General features: G+C 45.5%; 1 protein-coding gene across 1 annotated transcript; it reads left to right on the top strand.

Moving 5' to 3' along the window:
* The first annotated feature begins 2,343 nt into the window (after positions 1-2,343).
* Positions 2,344-5,750, top strand: LOC142590888 (uncharacterized). The gene is made up of 2 exons (XM_075703292.1): positions 2,344-2,561; positions 5,031-5,750. Exons 1-2 carry the CDS (start codon positions 2,486-2,488, stop codon positions 5,342-5,344), a joined length of 390 nt encoding a protein of 129 aa, XP_075559407.1. The 5' UTR covers positions 2,344-2,485; the 3' UTR covers positions 5,345-5,750.
* The last annotated feature ends 15,329 nt before the right edge of the window (positions 5,751-21,079 follow it).

Below are 21,079 nucleotides of genomic sequence, written 5' to 3'. Positions count from 1 at the left end.
TTTAAGATGAAACCCTTGAACATCTCACGATCCCTATTCTCTGCTGACATTCCTAAGTGTGATGGTGAAGGTACAGTGTATTCGAAGCGACTACTGATTGCAAAGAGATCAGCAAGCAAATTCTTTCTCCCAGCTAAATCAAAATCTATGGGCTGGCTTCCCACTAAACCCGAATACTTGCCGTCCTTTGGTGAATGCTAGATGATTCAAAAGAGTTGAATGTTGAGCTATTTGGTATATTGAGATGAGAACCATCCAGAAATAACGCTCAACGGGACGGCACAACCGAAAGGAAGACGTCTTGTCTTGTGTCCCAGACAGTGGCGCATACCCACTATGGGGAATTGTTCGCCCTTGCGCCTGTGTTCGTCTTCCTTTCTTTCGTGCTGTAATGTTACGCGATATTTCAAAATGGCTTGACGATTCACACTCAGATAATTTATGTTTAGCGAGTCTTACAACATAGCAGTCAGGAATCGAGAGAAAGAAAAACTAGCTGACTTTTATGACTCCTTCACTTCCTTTAGTAAATGCTGCAAACCGTAGTTACGAGGCGTTTTATCTCGTGTCTTCTTCTTTATCTAACCGCTTCTTTTTGGGCAGCTGAACCATCTTGTCCACTGTTTTTGAACCGCAGTCCAGAGCTATTTCATATCGGGTATCTTGTTGCACAGCCTCGCTCAGTGATTGTGAAGGAACCGCCTACTGCTTTCCACCCTCCTGTGCGACTGCGAGCATCGGCTTTTTCTCTAGCGACATATACTGCACCTCACCAATGAAACCTCCAACTTCCCACCAACTGTGCTGAAATCCTTCTTCCTACTACGCATCGTTGTCGCAGGCCTAGGAATATATTGAGCCTGGTAAGGGCACGTATGTTCAGCCTATTTTCTAGCTTACATAATAGTCGATCGCAGTATAGGAGGTAGGCGTGCGATAGGGGGTTCGAATACGTTTAGGCGTAGTATAGATTGCTTTCAAAAGAGATTATTGTAGTGCTATGAACATTTTAACGCGATAGCGTTAAGGGACCATTGTTGCAAAAAACCCGATGTCGGCGTCGGACGTCGCTTGACGAAAGATGTTTCCGAACCACAACGCAGGCCCTCCGCGTGGCGCAGAGGCGTCACTGAATTGAATTCCTCAAAGTGAGATACGCCAGAAAAATCGTAAAGTACGATCGAAGCATACATGATAGCGCGGTAGTTTAATGTGAATATACCAGAAAACATAATTCCGTTACGCGGAAACTCAAACACGAAATCCTTTCTGCGAGTGGCGCAGCCCGCACGGTTCCTCGTAAAAACACCATAGTGCCCGCCTTCGCGTACCTGCAAGAAAGCTGCGGTTGCCGTTAAGCGTGACAAGCAGTCAGAGATCTTTGAAATCTATCGCATTCCACTCTTAAAGGCGAAGCTTAACCGTTCTTCAATTTTTTTCCAGAACTACACACAGTTTGCCGTATGTCTCTACGTATCAGTGTACGCATACATCTTTGTCTGCGCTTAACTTCTTTCCCGACGACTTTGTTCAATGGGTACTCTATGGATTTTTGGTTTCAAATATTTTGTTCATTAATAAACATCTTTCTTTCTTTCTCTCTCTCTCTCTTTCACAATTAACCTCGTTGATGCAAGCATGGGTCATTGGGTATGCATGTGTACGTGCCGTCTTTCATAAGTATCCGTATATGAAACATATCGGCAATTACGCACGTACCACAATATAGCTTGCAAATCGCATTAAAGTCTCAAATTATCGGTAAAGGATAGATGCACCGCCTTCTTCTATGCTTCATGTAAATCGTACGAAATGTTTCGATAAGGACAGACGTGTGCAGCCTAACCTTAGCTTGTAACCGCTATCATCATGAATATTCCTGGCTTAAGCTGTTCAAAGCTGGTGTTACACCGCGGTCGATCCGCCAATGTCTCGCTAAGATATAATGACTGAAAAAAATAAACTGGGCACGATATTACCAGTAATTCACAATGAAGCCGAAGACTCTGCTTAGCTATTCAGTATGTGTTTCTTTTATTTTGAAGAGTTTTCACAAGCCCAGTAATGAAGTGCCTCGAGAGAAACCGGTTGCAAAATACTGACTACGTCTCAAATAGTTATTTTTACTTTGCTAATTTTGTTATTTTTAGATAGGCTTAACTTGGGAAAGAACATCAGCAACAACACATTCCAGAGGCTTCCGCGATTATGCAACGAGTCGCCGGCCAGTAGGAGGAGGAAAAAAATAAGAGCCATGCATCTGAAGAACGCCCGCAGCGACCACGACGATGCCACGGGAAACACTTGGAGGCACATCTACATGAGTGTCACGCGCTTGAGGCCGCTGCCCATTTTTTTTTTATTGGTGGTCGCAAACATTCTTCAAGTGAAATTAAGAAAAAGAAATGTATCCCACACCTGGCGCGACCAGTTGAAGCGCCATCTTTGATTGGGAACGCGCACTCCGAAGGAAGAGAGCTGAAGAATGGCGAAGAAAACATCGCTGCTGCTCCTCCTCCTTGCCTTATCGATACCAGTGGCATCGGGCCTGAGCAATCCAGGTAGGGCGGAGCTTTCCACTCTGTTTCTTGACTTGGTCTTTCGGGCCAATCGTGGCCTCATAGAAGGGGGCGCGTTCCTTTGGTTTGAGAAACGCATGACAATGACAATACACCGGCATTTCGTCAGTGTTGCTTCGACTACCGCGCTGCATGCTTCTGAAACAGCGGTGGAACCCGTAGCCGAGGTGGCCCTCTCAGTCCAGAGATGGCCAGGGCGCAAAGCGATAATTCTGTTGCCCACTAGTTAGTGGCTCTGGGAACATTACTCGTGGTACATGACTTAATGAACTAAAGTATCTAAAGTAAAATGGCCTTTCAACTATTCTACATGACAGTGTCACACAGTTTCTGCTGACATGTTGCGTAGCAGCTCTTCGGGTGGCAGGTCGGCCACTAATACGGGAAACGCTTATCCAAAGAAATATCGAAAAAGAAATATTATGCCTGTATTTTGGATCCTTTTTCCTGCTACTAATGCTGCTACTCTAGAAAAAATTGTATAACATTTACGAAAAATGCCTAATTCTGTTGTGTCCACCCCACTAACATGTTTCATGTTAATGACGTATGAGCCATCATCTTCGAAGTCTTCAGTCACCGAAGCCAAAGCACCTAGCTTGTGTTCATGCGAACTGGCGCACGTTATCTATGCTTTGCGAGAGTAGTAAATTCACTGCGAAAATTGATGTCTTTCAGCTCTTGAACTCGCGAAATATATATATATATATATATATATATATATATATATATATATATATATATATATCTGACAGTTTAGGATACAAATACGTGTGAGAAGAAGAAGCTTAAAGATGGTCGTTTAGTGGCTTTTCCCCCGTGAACGCGGAGCTACCACTACTGAGAAGGCAATATTTTGCAATAGCAGTGGGCATACGTTTGATAAACCGCAGCTTAGATTCAGAGCATAAAAATTTTTTACCTGAAATGGCAAAAGATAGTAAGCTGCATGTTCTATTTTATAGTGGCAAAGACACAGCTGCCGCCTCTTTATTTTGTTGGGATAGAGAAAAAATGTAAACTGTCAACAGTTTATAATTGTCTGAACAGTGTAATTAGTCCTGACAGAAGACGCACTGATACTGCATGTTCGATAAACTAAAACAAAGCAGCTGTAATCGTTAACTTGCTTTAAGGATGTCTGACAACAGCCCGAACGCCTTCCCAGTCCTGGCCAAAAGCTTTCAGGCAGCTCGGCCATTACATTGCTTTCTCCAGGCCCATTCTCCCAAGATTCAATCTACGGACTCTTTCGTGCTCGCTCTTTGATTATTCATGCCAGTTCGGAAGTCCGATGAGAATTCGAGCTTTGTTATGTGGAGTACGAAGTCAGCAGGTAAATTCTGAAAACCAGGAATGTTTTACATGATGCGTACCAAGTTCCAAGTGAACGCATGCTCCTTCAGTCAATACGCTAATAGCCAATAGCTCCTTCAGCAATGTGTTATGATAACCTGGTACCAGAGTGAGTCTCCTGGCTAAATCCTTGACGCTGATTTAGTGTCGAAAATCAGGAAATAAATTTCCGGTACGACTACTATCTTGCTGTTAAGGCACAATGCAAAATCCATCATTTGCGCTTCCTTATGTCCTAAATGGGTAACCTTAGATAGACAAAATGCGTCGAAATCCATTAACATGACAGTGTTTGTCGAAGTTCAAGTTCTGACGTAAAATTTTAAAGCCCATTAATCAATTAAGGTTCTTGAAAAGCGTAAGCCTACTTTCTTTTTACTTTTCAATTTTCCTCTGCTTTAATTTAAATATTGTCCTCCAAAAATTTCAAGAATAGAACAGAAACACTGGCAAGCCTCCAGCCACCCATAATAGTCTACTGAAAGTTGCTTTACAAATCCCGGCCACTTTCTACAAGAAGCCATTGAGGTAGAATTTTTTCTGAAGGTTAGGCGCCAGTCAGCCATGGTGTTATATTACCGAAGGCCATCGGTAAATGTAAAACTATTTTTACAAACGAAAACATTTGTTAATCCGTCCCCTGTTTTGCTTTCGCGTCACATGGAAAGGAAAAAAATTCTTTAGGACGCTCCACCACTTGTCCGATATTTTTAAGGTTTCCAGTTCGAGAGACTTCACTTAACGCAAATGAAGAAAAAGAAACATTATGAAAGTGTTCCTTTAGTTTAGCATCACAGTTAAATTTTTTATTTCTTCTAAGGGGAGAGGGAGATTGGCCGGACGGAATGAGTAGCAGAATACGAAGAGTGTAGAATAACGCACGCATCCATGTGCGCTGCAGGTACTGCATTAATTAGCGCATTTGTTGTCCGTTGCCCAATGATTTTCATTTGACACACTTGTCTTTTGTTTGGCCTCCCTCAGCATGTTGTGCCTATTATCCCGAGTACCTACAGGCCGAGACACTCTGTCTTCTCAACTGATTTTCGCCAAGGTTAGACTTGTATACTGTTGGTGTAATTATTGTATGCGCAGTTCCCGTCTACCTGCCAGCACCCAAGAAATGCGGGAGAAATGAATTCTACAAAGCATGCGTGAGCAGCAACTGCGCTGAGAACTTTTGCGGAGAGTCAAGTTTCAAGGCATGCGTGGAGGACTGCGTTTCCGGTTGCTACTGCGCCCACGACCACTACCGAAACCGTCTGGGCCTCTGCGTCACCGACTGCGGCAAGGATGACGGGGGATACTTTCAACGGCCCGGTCTTGTGCTACCGTGGAAACCTCAAACCACGTCAAAGAATTATTTCATTCTTGGAAGCTATCACTTGCCCATTGGACCGGCAGGTTAGCCCTTTTGTGGCGGCACATATGTGAGCTGAATATCAATAAATAATTGACGAAAGCTTCCTTTGACACAATTAAATACCGAGAGGCGCTGGCCACAAGATATACTGTCGTCTGTTTGTTCTCGCGTGCGAAACATGTAGACGCATTCCAGAAAGGAAGCAATATCATGAAGTCATAATATAATGACATTAAAACATATCCGTTGGCCTCCGCCAATAGTTCGCTCAATGTCGACGGACATAAACATACAGAAATAAGGCATGAATGTTTTACAAGACATGATGAAATTGATATGTCTTCTTTACTTTGACCATGTATAAAAATTAGTGAAACAAAACATTCACATTTCAAGAATTTAATTGTAAATGTCAAAAACAATGTAAATAAAGAATGTAATGTTCCTGCGGATTTATTGTCTCTTTCGTTTATATCTAAAGAAATTGGCTACTTCCTTATTTTTTGTTCTTCTCATTCAGAGTACCCGAAAGTCATTGAACTCCTACATTGGTTGCCGCGGGCGGTGACAATAAATGTCATGACGTAGTGGCATTAAACAGGCACATTAGTTCTAGCATATTCCTTGGAAACATTTCAGTGCCAGCCACAGTATTTCATTTATTTCCTTTTCTTTTTCTTCTTTTTTTTTGAAGAAGATGTTTTCCTTTTTTTTTTTTTGCAAGTTCACATGGTTATGGCACACGTGGGATTTGGGAATATATCTGCGCCCTTTGTGAATGAAACGGCCTTTTTGGCCCCTACACAGCGTCGTAGCGAGTCGCAACCGGTGTCAAAATCTCAGTCTCCAGGACAGTAGAAGCGAGAATCAGTCCCCGAGTAGTTAAAATTAACGGTATTGCGGAATTAACACAAACGCAGTAGAAAACAACCCCATAGCATCGTAGATTGCTCCAATTGCCCCACCTCCGAAATCGACCAACCTGACGTCTGGGTAAAAAAAAGAAAACAAAACAAACAAAGAATCAAACAAGGACGTACGTGTGCGCCTAAGTAGACGCGAATATAGGAAACGTCGACGTACATGCACCTAAAAAACTGAATAGAAGAACTCGACATGAATAAATGAAATGGAGGGCCCGGAGAAAAAAATTAGAGGCCCAACAATGGTGCAAAGAAAATATTGCAACTATCGTAAAAATACGATGCCATGTAATTATGTACAATCGGATTATCTTTATTGCCCCCGAATTCAGTGCCTATACGTACTATATCGTGAAGAATATGAGCGGGAACACGCGAAAGCGTGGCAAATATCCTGCAAACTGAGTTAGAGCGATACGCGCATGGCGCTGTCGAAAACAGAGGGGAATGGTGAAAGCTCTTCCGCTAACAGTTGGCACTCCCACCGAGCCTGCGTTTGTCGAAAACGGCAGCTTACGGCATTTCACTGGCCGCCGATAGCCGATAAGGTGGTTACGTGCCCAGCAACTTACAGCGAGTGAGTGAGTGAGTGAGTGAGTGAGTGAGTGAGTGAGTGAGTGAGTGAGTGAGTGAGTGAGTGAGTGAGTGAGTGAGTGAGTGAGTGAGTGAGTGAGTGAGTGAGTGAGTGAGTGAGTGAGTGAGTGAGTGAGTGAGTGAGGAAATTTCGCTATGAATGCCTGCAGAACGGTTAGCCTTCCCCTGTTAGGGAGGCGTCACCGTGACGCGGCCATGACGTTTTCGCGGCGTGTGGCGTTTCTACTTCGGCCGCGGCCGCCCTACTCCCTTTGGTCGACCACATTTGCCCGTCTTTTGGGGTGGCAGCCTCCCTCCGGTTGCGGTCGGCCGTTGCCTTTCGAGGGCCGTCGAGATCTGATGGACGGCCTGGGCTTGGACATCTTGATCATAGCACCTCGTTGCGGCGTCAAGCCGCTGCAGGATTGTTGTTATCGTTGCAGCTTCGTGCGGATTCTTAGCACAGTCCCAAAGGTTGTGAGCTGCAGTGGTTTTTTCCTTTTGGCACACACAACACAGGTCATTTACATAAACACTTGGACACACGTGCCTCATCAGCACCGGGGTGAATAATGACCCCGTTTGAAGTTGTCGATATAGAACCTCTTCCTTACCGGTCAAGCCTGGATGAGGTGGCGGCATAGTCCATCGCTCTAGTCTGTACCACTTCACAATTGCTTTTTTATTCACGAATGTGTTTTTTTTTTGAGAGCGCAGCTCTATAGGCACCCGTTCCTACGTTTAGCGTAATATATAGGACAGTTTTAGTTTAGCGTTTACAACCGAACGTAAAAGCATTACGTACGTAAAGAAATAGCGTCGTCCTCACTGCGCATGCTCGGAACGGTATTAGGTTTTTGCGGTTTATGCGCACTATGATAACGTACGTTATTTGGCGAGTTTAGCGTTCGTAATGTTTACGGACGCTAAGAAGTAGCGTTGTCGAAAATGGCGGCACCCATGGCTCCCGCTTCAGCGTGAATTCTCGTGATCGCTACGCTCTCACTCGCGTTGATCGCCAGTAACCATTGTAATCAGCTTTCGCTTTCTCTAAATTCACCTGAAAGTTTAGTTATGAGCGCATAGCACGTCCATTTTCTGAAATCGTTCGGCGATTCTGGCGCCCGTACGCCTAAAGAGACGCGTCCACATAGCGACAGCAAGATGGTTGCTTATGGACCGTCTTCGCTTGGATACGTTTGGCAGGAGGCAGCAGACGGCGCCGTGTTTTATAACGTTTTCCCTACGTTTGTGTTTACGTAAGGTAAACTAAAAGACTTGAAAGGACACGCACCATAACGTACCGCAAAGGTGCTTACATTTAACATACGTAAGGCGACAAACGCTATTCTAAAACTGGCTATATACAGATATACCCCCGTAGGAGCTGATGTATATCTTATAGAGAGCATCATGTCACGCATTCCAGACAGACGGACAAATTTCCCAGGGAAGTAGCTCTCGAATGTTTACGCTTCAAAACAGTGCTGCTATTGGCCAGGATTCGGTGCAGAAAGTTATCAGTAACCGCAATATGAAATAGCTTTATCAATGTGCGCTGGCGACGAGAATTTCTGCACTTTGTTTCAAAGGGACAAACAGTGGGATTGGGAACGGTTATTAGAACAGCGTCCTCCTTTCCATGTTCTTTCCGACGGTGACCGCCGCGTATCGCTCATGCATAGCAGGGTTCCAGCCTATCTGACATGCGCTCCCGTGTTCCCGCTCATACCGCTCACGATGGTATATACACCACGTACGCCAACCTTGTGTTGTCTTGCGTCGACTTTGGTTGACACGCCTTCCTTTATAGTTTGCTTGTTGTTTCGCCATTACAACTTACCTAATATAAATGTAAAACACCGTAACATCAAGCCAATAATTTCTACATAACCCTTCGCTGCACAACGATTACTTTATTGACCCGGTAGAACGTTCCTGTTTTGTCACACACTGTAATGCAAAAACATTCTATCCTTGTCTTATTATTTTTCCGTTCTAGACGGCTTTCGTACACTTTGTCAAGAATGTAGATTTCTCGGTAACGGTAACTTAGCAGACAGAAACACTGCCGCATAGTTTCGATGCAGGAATGGTTTACTGATGACACGGTCTGCTCCGGGAATAGCCAGGAATTTCCAGGAATATACCTTATAATTCCAACTACGATATGTACACTCCGAATATATCTACTCTTATTACTTCACAAAAGTGATTATGAAATAAAAAAATAAACGCAGGCCAAGGCTTTTTAAAGCGTCAGTCTAAAACAACAATGTTACATGACCTCAAGCAGGGGTCATCATTACTTGCCGCCTTTCAAGGCTGCTTCAAGCATATAAGTGCGCTGATTTTTACAGATATTGCTTTTCTCACTGATTATATCAACTAATCCTGCGGAAACCTCAAAGAAATTTTCAAAATCGAATCGACCTTCATTTTGATGTCATTCCTATATGTAAAAAATATTTTGCCGTCTACGTTCGGCGCAAATAATCTTTCACGAGCTTATTAATTGCTATACAAAATATAAGAGTACATTTTTTTGAGATGGCTCACAAAGCATTGCTAGGAAAAGGCGCGTGAATTAACACGCATAGACCGCATAAATATAAAGAGTACGAGCGCCACTACCAACAGGTTTAGCATATACCTTCAAATTTACGTAAATATTGCACATGACATCTGGAAAACACGCGTAAAACCTCGAAGAACAGGTGAAAGACAGAAAGAAAGCGCATCACACATCTGTGACCTGCTATCATGTAGCTAACGGGCATTGCCTCGACGGAGGCTGCCTGTTCATTCGTGGAAGCCACAATAGGATTTTATCTCTCTGCTCCTGTAAGCATGTACATTCATAAATGATTATGATACCGCGCGAACGCGTCCTTTTATTATTATTATGGGACACGTGAAAATACTGGAATTTGCAAGCATAAGTAAGAGGCTGCAAGCTCGCGCAACACAGGGGTAATTGCACATTGCTGGGGGAGGTTTTCGTCCTTCACACGCCATGAATAGGCTAGTGTGATGACGATGAATAGCGATGTAGCTTGCTTGAATGCTCGAGAAGCCCTTGAAATCTTGTTTTTTGTTTCTCAACAATCCACTGCTCGCACGCTCAATCGCACATCTTCGCTTCAGCTCAAGCAGTGAGAAAGCAGTGATTGAAATAACCGTTCACGCTGTCCCTCATTATACAGACTAACACGACACTAAATGTCGCCACGGCACCAGTTTCTGTCCCGCAGGTGATTTTCACTGCAAACATGTGCTGTCACCGGTGTGCAAGCACTTCGCCAGAGAAACATTCCTCGTCAGAATTCGTTATCCGCGCGTGTTTCCAAACGAGCGCTCACAAAACAGCGCTTTCTATGTGTCAATCCTAACTTTCAGAACTTCGCATTTATTTCAGCGGTGTTGTAATAGTTATTACCCCTCGCAAGTACGAAAATATTGCGTTGACGCCTGCGCCCTATAAAAGCGGCCTTGTCGGGCTTTTCTTTTGGTTAATATGGTGGTCGCAGTTCTCATAATGGACCCTCAGTGCAATCCCCCACGACGGTGGCACTTCTTGGGGCAATTGCAGCAGTATGTGTTTCTGCTTTAGAAATAAGAGGTAAGAGCGCCTCCGTTTTTTTTCTGAATAAGTCATAATGGTGTTGGATACGTTTGTGATATTGCGTCGCGCTCTCTGGGTAGCGTAAATTACACAGTTTTTGTTTTCGCAGCAGTTAGCTCGTTAAAGTTTTGAATTCAAATTTAACTACTTCGGCTCTGTGATTTCGTGGTTGTGGGACCCATTCAACCTGTCTTCTTCATTAGTACCTAGGCGATTGTAGAGCTTTGTAATTCATATGAGCCTATTCGTTCCCTTTTAATACGCAATTTATTTGCTCCTTCTTCCTCGAGGCATGCATATCTAGATTACCTCAAGTTAATATGTCTTACCCACGTGTACTTCGAGGTGACTTTGAGCTTGTTCATTAATCGTGCAAATACCAGGAACATCACAAAACGAGGTGACATGTGCCCAATGAAATATCCAGTTATGTCTCGGCATGCCAAATAAAGGAGAATAATTGCCTGTGGTAATAGAGGAATATCACTTGTCGAAGAAGGTGATTTGCGAATCGTGCATCCTTTTTTCCTAGCATGACACGATTCCATTACTTCGCGCACAGTGTTGCCCTTGTTCTTTTTTCTGCAATTAGCATTATTCGGCAACATCACGCAGTCATGGCTTCGCTAATATCTGCGTAGTGACAGTACGTGTAGTCTGTGTAGTGAGCCGACCTCCCTAATAAAACATAAAGTCTGAAATTTCTCCCGTGTTGTGCATGAACCGACTCCACATCAGACGGATTTCTCAAGAACAACAAACAGGCGTGAGCTGCGCCTTGACTACACAATGAACCTCTTTCATGCCAACTTTGATCGCTTGGTATGTGCATGGCAACGGATTATCTCGGTGCTCGCATGCGCCAGCACAGGACGCATCTCGGAGGCCATACATGGACTTCTCGACAGTGCCACAAGACAGGGCAGTATGTTCTGTGGAAAAAGCCAGAAAGAACTCGGCCGCAGCACACAACTCACAGGCGCATCCGCAGCCCCGGCACAATCTCAGAGGACACGCAAAAGACTTCGCACGGACTTCGCGGTGGTGCAGCTAAATGTCGCGGCGTGTGCAGAGAGAAGCGTCAGAGAGAAGTCAAGCTGCTGTGAACGCCTCATAAATGACGCGCAACGTGGTAAGTTGTTGCCTCCCAATATGTCTTAACTTTAATACTCGTACCGTCGACAGTATGACCGCCTATGTTCTGGATTTTATTCCTTGCTAAGCTTTAGCTTTTTAGCTATCTCACATGGTAGTAAAACCCTATACCAAGTAAATGACACGAATCTCGAGAACGGCTAGGCGAACGTTTCCCGTCGTCTTCTGACACGTTAGGTTTAGAAACCATTGACACATGAATTCTTCATTTTACGAATGGCATTACATATATTGTAGGAGAGAAATGCGCATCTATAGGCCTTTCCGTCGAAAGCCGCCATTCTATTTTGATACCATTTAATCAAAGATATATAAAACGAGGGAGCGTCACACTGCATTTAAGAGAACCTTATTTCCTAGAGCCGAGAAATCAACCATTGGATGAAAGTTGCGTTCATATTCAGGAGTCATTTATGCTTGAAAGCAATCTGAAACGTCCACCTTCGTATTGTTGCATCGCTGAATAGAAATTACTTCAGAGCTAGCTAACAAGCTTTCCTTCGCGTTCACATCTTTTTTTCTTTAGATATATGGTTCTGCTTCGTCGTTTAATCTCCCGGCTAAGGCAATGTAATTTGTGATTTCATCCTGGTGACATGGCAATCCCCTGTTGAACACGGCCGTGTGACGTCACCCTTTCCGTGGACTGCACCTCGCACGTGAGTGGCGCGACAACATCCCCTGTCACCCACACCTTTGACGCATCACGTGGTGAGCGTTTCCCCTGATAACTCGTCGTCCGCATGCGGCACTCAGCAAGCACTTCCGTGCGGGCCCTTCGCTGTCTGTCAACAGCAACTTTTCGAAGGCAATCGAATGTTCGTGTCGCAACGACGCTATGGCGTTTTGACGCCGGAGACTAAGGAAATGTTGCGTCGGTGTCTGAGGCATATAAAAGCACCCTTGTCGCATCGTCTCCAGCACAAGTTTGCAGGCGTAGCGCTAATAGACATGCGCACAATGAAATCCGCAACAACAGTGGCGCTCCTTGCAGCCTTTCTAGTCGAATCGGCTCTGGCTTCACAAACTGGAGGTGAGGAACCGGTTTTTATGGAAGCTTGTGATGAGCTTCTTTGTTAGATATTGCTATAGTCATACTACGAATATGAATATGTGTAGGGTAGTGATGCTCCTCTTAGGAGGGCACTTATGATTATCCGGTGTTGGGCACCATGTGCTGGTTAGCGGAAACGAAATTCTTCAATTTTATAGTACCCTTTCGTTGTATCCAATGCGGCAAGATACTGATAAAAAAATGTACCTCGTTTCAAGAAGCTATTTGTCGCTTTTTTCATGCAGTGCGCTTCCTCACTGCTTTATTTTGTCTTTAACTTTTCCAGCTAAGCGTGACAGTATCGGGGAGGCGACGAGAGGGGGCGACCAAATGTCTCTTCTATATCAAGTCAAGTTCAGCGGAAGCGATTTCAATGGAGACTAAAACCGCCAGCAGGCTGGAATGACTTTTGTAGTGTGGATATTTTATTGTTCTCCGAAACCCCGGTTCAAATGCGTTCTCGCGGTTTTCCCGCGTATCAGTGCCAGGAGTGCGACTGGGAATCGAACCGGTAAACTTGCAGTGCATCGTGAAACGCTTTAGTCACGGAGTTACCACAACCGGCTACTGTTGCCGTATATTCGATATGCTTTTTCGATTTTGTATTTAGTTGTCCATTTGGTTTTGTGCAGGCTATTCCGGTTTACAGTTCAAAGATCAGCGCAATAAAAAACGTTGCATCGCAATTACGACAATCAAATACTTGTTTTACGTACAGCTAGAAAAATTTGGCAACTGTTACGACAAATATGCGTGACGGAAATGAGCGGAGTTATTAAAGCGCTTGAGTGTAACATGAGATGTATACAAGGCTGTATATACGCGCTTTGAGCAGGTCTAGAGAGTTTTTGCCATATTGTGACGCAGCGCTTTCTGGACCCGAGACACATTTCTTAAAATTTCTAGATGCTCTAAGAGCCAGTGGTCACGCAGTGGTTAGAGATTGTCAAACACCATTTCAAGGAGGGTTCAGTTCAGTTATGGCAGCTCCAGTTTAAATGTCTACCTTTCCCGCACGTTGATTTACGTTTTCCTGCTGCATGATCTCTTCGTCATTGACCTTACAGATCCCAACTGGCAACCCCCGAAGCCACAGAAGTGCGCCCCTGGTGAAGTTTGGAAAGAGTGCGTGAGTCGCGGATGCGGGGAGAAGACTTGCCCGCCGAAGAAATTTGAGCCCTGTCTGTCGACCTGCGAGTACGGCTGCTACTGCGCCGAAGGCTTCTTCAGAAATGCCAAAGGCCGCTGCATCAACGAGTGTACGAGCCAGCCCGTTCCAGAATCTCCGAGTCCTCACCCTCTACCTGAAACTTGGTTCCTTCCTCCAGGCCGACCACTACCGCACCCTCAGCCGGGTTCCCATTCTGGGCCCGATTTTTTGCACCCTATTCGCCCTCAGACAAGGCCCGAAGTTTATCCCAGGCCGCCACACATCACCATTCGCCCTGAACCGCGGCCTCGGCCCATTCTTTACCCTAAGCCGAGCATAAATACCGAGTGGAATCAGAAGCCGGTGCCCATAACCTTAGATTGACGTTCTCAGTTCGTTCGGAATACGGGTCTACTAAATTCTATTGAAACTTACTACGAGCATAAAATGTGTCAGTCTTGTTCATTGCCACTAATAAAACTTTATGAGTATTTTCAGTTACACGCCTCTGGCATCAGTTCCTTGATTTTAACTAAGCGGTATAGTTGCGGTTGTAAGTAATATATATTGCCTAAATGCTTGTCTTGTTGCGGAGGACATGCGAATTTGAGCATTTATTTATACTGTATGGTTGTGAAGCACATATTAACTGTACGTCATAAAAAGCATTCGCTAGTTGGTAGTCTTTTTTGTCTACAACGTAAAATATAACGCACTTCATTTATTTAGATGTGGTCAAAATATAGGATGTCTAAATCTTAGTAATGATGAAGTCCCGTCATTTGTGTTGTTCAAAAATTTTCTGTGCAATTCTTACCTGGTTGTCCATGCAGTGCTTCTTTTCATGAGACCAAGAAATATGCCGTTTTATTAACTATGTATGAAGTTCGGGAGCCCAATACTTAGAGAACTACTTCCTAACCATTTTGAGGCTTTCTAACTTGATTTTATGCCGCAGAGCACCTTTAGGCTTTTCATTCTATTGTTCATGCAAACAACCGTACGAACAACATAAATGTCGATTATAATGAATGACACCCCCTTTTTCTTCATAATTCTGTATGAATGCCCATAGTTAATAACTGAACAAAATATTCCTAATGTGCCGGTACTAATTTTAGAGCCCGTTACGAATCCGAACAGAGAACGTAGTTAGCTGCGTTGTATGCCTCTTGCGTATAGTGCGCAAACACGGGGAATGCAGGAGATGGAAATTCAAGACAATGACCAACACGAGAACAAGGTGAACTTGTTGAAACGTTGGCTCCTGCTCTCATTGCTTATTGTCTTGTGTATGGTGAAATTCGCGCTATATCTATGAAGAAGAAAAAACACGGCAGTCGGCTGCACGATCTTTTGAAAAAAAAAAATGACTAGGTAAATAATAGCGTGGATCAAATTCTGAAAACTCGACACGTGGAAGTTGCTGAAAAAAACTTCCACGTTTACTCAGTGGTGAAATAAACATCGCAATGAAAAAATGACTACTTGACACTCTTGCTACGAATTCTAATGTTCACCGTGGATTCTGCCAACGTCATTATTTCAGATTCTATCCAAATCGTCTTACTTTAATACTTTTCTGTGGGGTAACCACCATTGTTTCGATAGTTTGCCTGGTGAGCGACAAGATAATTATGTCGGGCTTCCTTTTCGTCAAAGAAATGTAAGCAGCCAGCTATACGTGCAGCCAAGTCCGTCAGCAAAAGTGGTTAGCTTGGACTTTCTATATCGCTATTGATGCCCCCCTTGAGTCAGCACCACAACATATTCACCTGTCTTAGCTTCTGGCCTCCCGTCCAGGCACATTGCTGTTGAAGTGTCAAAGTTTCCGAGACATCGTGCAGTTGGAAAAGCCTGTTTGAGTCAGATCGTTCTACAGTCAAAGACAGACCAAAATGTTTTAAAATGCCCACAATTTTATAGTTTTAACTGCAATAACATAAGTCTTCAATATCCTAATTGCAATATTTTCTTGAAATTTGGTATAGCTCAGTGCACGATTACCCCAAAATGAACCTGCCATTTACATAATGCTAAGTGACCTAGCAAACCTGAAGCATACATGCTTCAGTACACTCTCAGTCTCTTTCCACGCAGGTTGCATGGGACAAGTTAAACACGTGTTAAAAAGAATACTCCACATACTAAGTGTAACCTATAGGAAAGTAATGTTCTTGCGCTATTCCTTCAGTGAGTTTCTTGCCACTGCTGCTATTTCACACTCGCAGTATTGCTCACGGAGTTCCAACTAAGTAGGTGAAACATCTTAATCACGTTCCACATAATTTCCACTAAGTGGGACATATTCAGGAAAGTGATGAAATTAGAAATTCTGCAGGACCAGCCAAGATAGGGGCAATTGGAGATCACTGGGAGAATTTGTCGTGCTCTAGGACTAAAAGTAGGTTGATGATGATCGATCACAATTATTATGATGAACTTTACACTTTATCGGCTAAGTTGCTCAATCAATTGTTGCAACTGACCTCCAACGTTACTGATCCCCACAATTGCATGAACAAGCCGCAGGTTGCTGGTATTTTTGCCATTGATCCTCAGTTTTAATTATTTTCACTTAAGTAGCTTAAATGCTTCTTGGTTTATATGACTACTGGTTGTACTAAGAAAGAGTAGATTTTTTTCGAAAGGCAGCTCCAACTGCTATACTTTCGTTTGCCGTCATCGAAACAACCCGCTCAAGTCCGGCCGCGCATAAGGCTCATGTTCTGAGAACTAGTAGCAGTCAGTAAAGCTTCAGCATGGACTATTCGGTGTTGCTTCATGGCTGCATGCGAGACAAATTTTTGACGAAGGACTCGTAAAAGAAGACACAACACAGACTGACAGGTCTTGTTTCAAATTCTGTACACAAGGTGCGTGCCGGAAGAAAAATGAGCCTGTTGTCAGTTTGCGCATCATCCTTTGTCTGTCTTGTGTCTTCTTTTACCAGTCTTTCGTCAAAATTTGGCAGCGCGCCCAGCCACGAAGTAGTAGCCGAAAACGCTGCTGCCTTTCAAAAGGATAGAAAGTTGGGCGAATTGGTACGGTAAGATATTCTTGGATTGTAGCACGAAGGGACACACGCACACACACAAAGACTAGAAGACCAGGACTAGCGCTCGTCCTCTCTTCTTCTAGTCTGTGTTTGTACCACATCACGCTACACTCTAAGAATTGCTATCTTTATTGCGATAGCAAATATACGGACCCTCCGGGCGCATTTCTGCCATCGTCGTCGCCGTGAGGTTCCGTATGAAGTCCAAGGGCGATAAGACCGTCGCCGCGCGCCATATGCTGTACGTGCGAGCGAAGGCATGCGAGGGTGATACGGCGGTCACGACTAAAGTTCGTAGATGCAAGCGAGGAAAGCGGCGAGGAAGCGCGGTCTTCCTTCGAGAGCAAAACTCCTGGAGGAGGGGAGGGAAGGGGGGCACGTTCTACTCGGGGTGGCCGGGGCGACCGCGCGCGCCTGCCCGCGCCGCTATATCTTGAAAGCCATCTTCTACGGGGACACAGTCCGCCCGTGCGCTGTGTTTTCGCGGCTTATGCCCCCACCACTGGCACGCGTCGGAAAGCTCCGGCACGCGCCGAAGCGTCAGAAGCGTAAAAAGTGTTGGTCGGGAACACGACGAAGCGCGACGTGGCGCAGCGATTATGTCTACTGCCGATGCTAAAGGTTTGCCGACGTGAGACGAAGCGTGGCCGGCGTGCACCAATGAGAGGCTGCGACGTGTCGCAGGCGTCAACCAATCGGAGGCTGTGAAGCTTACGGCTGCTACGCCTATGATGGCCGCCCTTGCGAAGGTGTCGGCACCAATGAGCGTCCGAGTTCTTTGGACGCACGACGCGCGCGACAGTGTTCCTGAAAGGCACTGTGGTAATAGTAGGTCGAAAACGACACGACCGACGACCATGGGTTGTGGCAGTGCGACGTGGATCCGAAGCGACTTCGAACAACGCCGACAAATCCAACCTGCCCACTGGGTTGCGCCCGGCTCAGTGCGATAGTCTGCTAAAACAGCCAACCGAATCACAATTGTCTAAGCGTCTGCGCTCGCTGTATCTATATTTTGTTGTGCTCAAGACGAATGGAAACATGTTTACGAGCTCCGAAGTCTGGATAATCAGCACTCGCCTATCACCGATGTTGTTTACATTACGCGTAGGACTAGCGCGTCCATCGAGTTCGTAACTGGCGAGTGAACGAGCCCAGCTGAAAAACTGTGTCGAAGGAAATTAATTTTCAGTCCCGGTTGGTGTTGCAGTGATTCAATATATGCCACTCCTGACTTCGTGTTATGTGTGATGGGCTGAATGAGCCGTGTGGAACTTGGGGTGGTCAACGGCGGCGTGTTTCGTGTGGTGTCGGGTGACTCAAGTTTAACCGGCAAGCTCTGCGCTGTTTCCAGTGGCAAAGATAACTTTCGAAAGAGAAAGACACTAGTAGCGGAATTATGGGAAGTACTTACATAATCAGCCATGCCGCCCGTTTCGGCTGACAGTGCGCTCTTCTATTTGGCATGTGAATCCAGTTCAGTACAAGTTCACTGTACTCCTTCACTCACTTCTTTCAAGTGCATCCGTCTTTTGGGCTAGTTGTGGATAAATCGCTCGTGCAGCACTCAAGAACACTGACGCACTGAAGCGTACGTGACAGCGCAGTCATGTTTGTGTCAGTGTGCCCTTATTCTTGAGCCCTGAAAAAAGAAATGATATGTTTGAAAACTGCACCGTATGCAGTGCATAGCAGGACCTGCATCATGCAAGGCCTATGCATGTAGCAGCGTATACCATGATTACTTCGATGCCTGCTTCATAAGCAGCAAGTACTGAGTCAATGAAACCGTAATTGAATTTTTACCTCACTTTTTGTTTGTTGGAAGTGTAGATGGTGTGAGTGCATTGTGGGGAAGGTGAAAAGGTGTCATCAGTGCTTTGTGCAGTTGGTATGCTTAAACTTCTCGAATACCTTCAGCTTCTAGTGAAATGTTTTTGTTGCAATACTGTAAATTATAGTCAGGACAAAGATCTACTCAAAACCCAGTTACTAATGCATCTGCGCAGAATGTGATTGATTAACAAGGTAATGCTTCCACAAAACATTATGCCAATACACAGCATATGTGCTTAAAATAAGAACACCCGGCAGCAAGATAAGCCGGGGCACGCGAGCGGCGGCCGAAATTAGATAAAGCTACATCACCGCGCCATGTGACGTTGAGCGTCTGGCGTCGAGACATCGCGGGTGCGTGCGCGTCCTTTCAAGCTCACAGCCATGTCCTTTTACTCGCTCGCCGCGTACTGAAAAAATAATTTATGGGGCTTTACGTGCCAAAACAACTTTCTGATTATAAGGCACGCTGTAGTGGAGGATTCCGACCACCTGAAGTTCTTTAACATGCACCTAAATCTAAGCGCACGGATGTTTTTGCATTTCGCCTCCATCGAAATGCGGCCGCCGTGGCCGGGATTCGATCCCGCGACCTCGTGCTCAGCAGCCCAACACCATAGCCACTGAGCAACCACGGCGGGTCGCCGCGTACTAGTTGACTACATGTAGCGTTTGGCGGTAGGGGTCGCTTCCTTTATTTAATCCGTCGCGCACTCAGTTCGACGGGGGAGCGTTGGGGGCGTGGCGGTGGGTGTGAAGCCTACACTGCTCGCTTTGCCTCGACCAGACAGATAACGCATAGCAGCCATACTTTATTTAGCGTGCTATCGTTCACCGCTGCTGGCAACTGTTTTTGTTAATTTGTCTAACCACGCCACGTCCGGGGCAACGGCGGACGCGCTCTGCAACGCCATTCGTGAGGAGTGGGATCTCCTTCGATCTGACAGCGAATATGTCGCCTCGCTTTACAATTCGGTGCCGAGGCGGATCTCAGAGATAATTTCCGCGCAGGTCGCTTGACCCACTACTAAATTTGTGCAGCGATGTCGGGTTTTTCCGATGCTATATTTCGCGCGCCCTCAGGCTAAATAGCCTTGTTTTTTGTTCCTTCATGGCCAACCTATGACTGCGTCGATATCTGCTCGCGTTATTTTTGACTCGTCTTCTTGCCTATTTTTTGGGTGACCTGCATATCTCGTTTCATTTGATTTACATAAACTGATTTCTTCCGCTCAGTGCCTCTTTGTTTTCTGCGCCCTCGTTCGTATTTCATGGTCACACGGGGCATTTTAACCAAACAGGAAATACAAACAGGCGAACTAACGCTTTACGGGGCACCGTTTGTCACTGAGACAAGATGCGTTATCTCTTCCATTAGGGCAACTCGAGCAGCGTACGCTTCACCCTCACCGTGGCCCCGCCAGGCTGAGTGCGTCACTGATTGAATAAAAAGCGCGACCCCTACCGCCAAGCACTACATGTGATCAGCTAGTCGGCGGCGAGCGAGTAAAGGGGCATGGCTGCGAGCGAAAAAGGACGCGCACGCGCATTGTGGGGTTTCGACACCAGACGCTCGGCGTCAGATGGCGCGGCGATGCAGTTTTTTCTGATGCCGGCGTCGCTCGCGTGCCCCGGCTTATTTTGCTGCCGGGTGTACATTCATAAAGGTGAACGACTGCGCCTACAATACCAAACTTTGTACCAGCACTGCGAAAAGTGCTGCCATGCATATCAGCCACAACAAAACTGCTGCGTGTCCAATTTACTTCCTTGGAGGCACCTCTATAAAGACTGTTCGGGCCTTTCCCATTCTGGGTCTAACATTCAGCTCTTCTCTCAACTTTTCCGCATGTGTCACCTGCACTGTGTCTAAGTACCGGCCTTTTCTTGGGTTTGTGTCCCGTGTCTCCCTTCCCTGGTGGCCTGAGGTTTTCACGAGCACTCTACGCTTCTATCATTCTGTCACGACTTGAGTACTGCTCATCAGTATAGTTCCCGTACCCAACTCGCGACGCTAACAAACGTAAGCTTATTCAGCGCCGGACAACCCACACCCTCTACTCCCGTCTTTTCAGTTGTCACAAGCTCATGCCAGCCTACGAGGATTGCCTCAAACCTCTCAAGTGACACAGCCTGCAATACCAGTGCAACATTGCACTAGTCTATTCTGCAGGGTGCTTGATGGTTCTCTGGACAGCACTTATCTTTCTTCTTCAGTTCGTCTGAACAAATTGTCAGCACAGCCTGAGACCTCATCACGCCTGTATGGCCCGACACCACAACTCCATGATTATATCTGGCATATGGAACTTTCTCTCACCCCCCCCCCCCCCCGGCCATTCGGATTCTCCTTCCTTGCGGCCAGACTGAATTGGCACTCCTGGGTGTTGTGCACCCGTCGAATGTG

This window comes from Dermacentor variabilis, chromosome 8, assembly GCF_050947875.1.
Source record: "Dermacentor variabilis isolate Ectoservices chromosome 8, ASM5094787v1, whole genome shotgun sequence".
Taxonomy (NCBI): Eukaryota; Metazoa; Arthropoda; class Arachnida; order Ixodida; family Ixodidae; genus Dermacentor; species Dermacentor variabilis.
Note: the sequence above shows the minus strand (reverse complement) of the source record. Positions and strands in the feature narration are given on the sequence as shown.

Bases quoted from the DNA above. Each gene is read 5' to 3' on its own strand.
- LOC142590888 (XM_075703292.1), top strand. From the start codon at position 2,486: ATGGCGAAGAAAACATCGCTGCTGCTCCTCCTCCTTGCCTTATCGATA. The intron at 2,562-5,030 runs GTAGGGCGGAGC...TTGTATGCGCAG, and splicing joins ATCGGGCCTGAGCAATCCAG to TTCCCGTCTACCTGCCAGCA.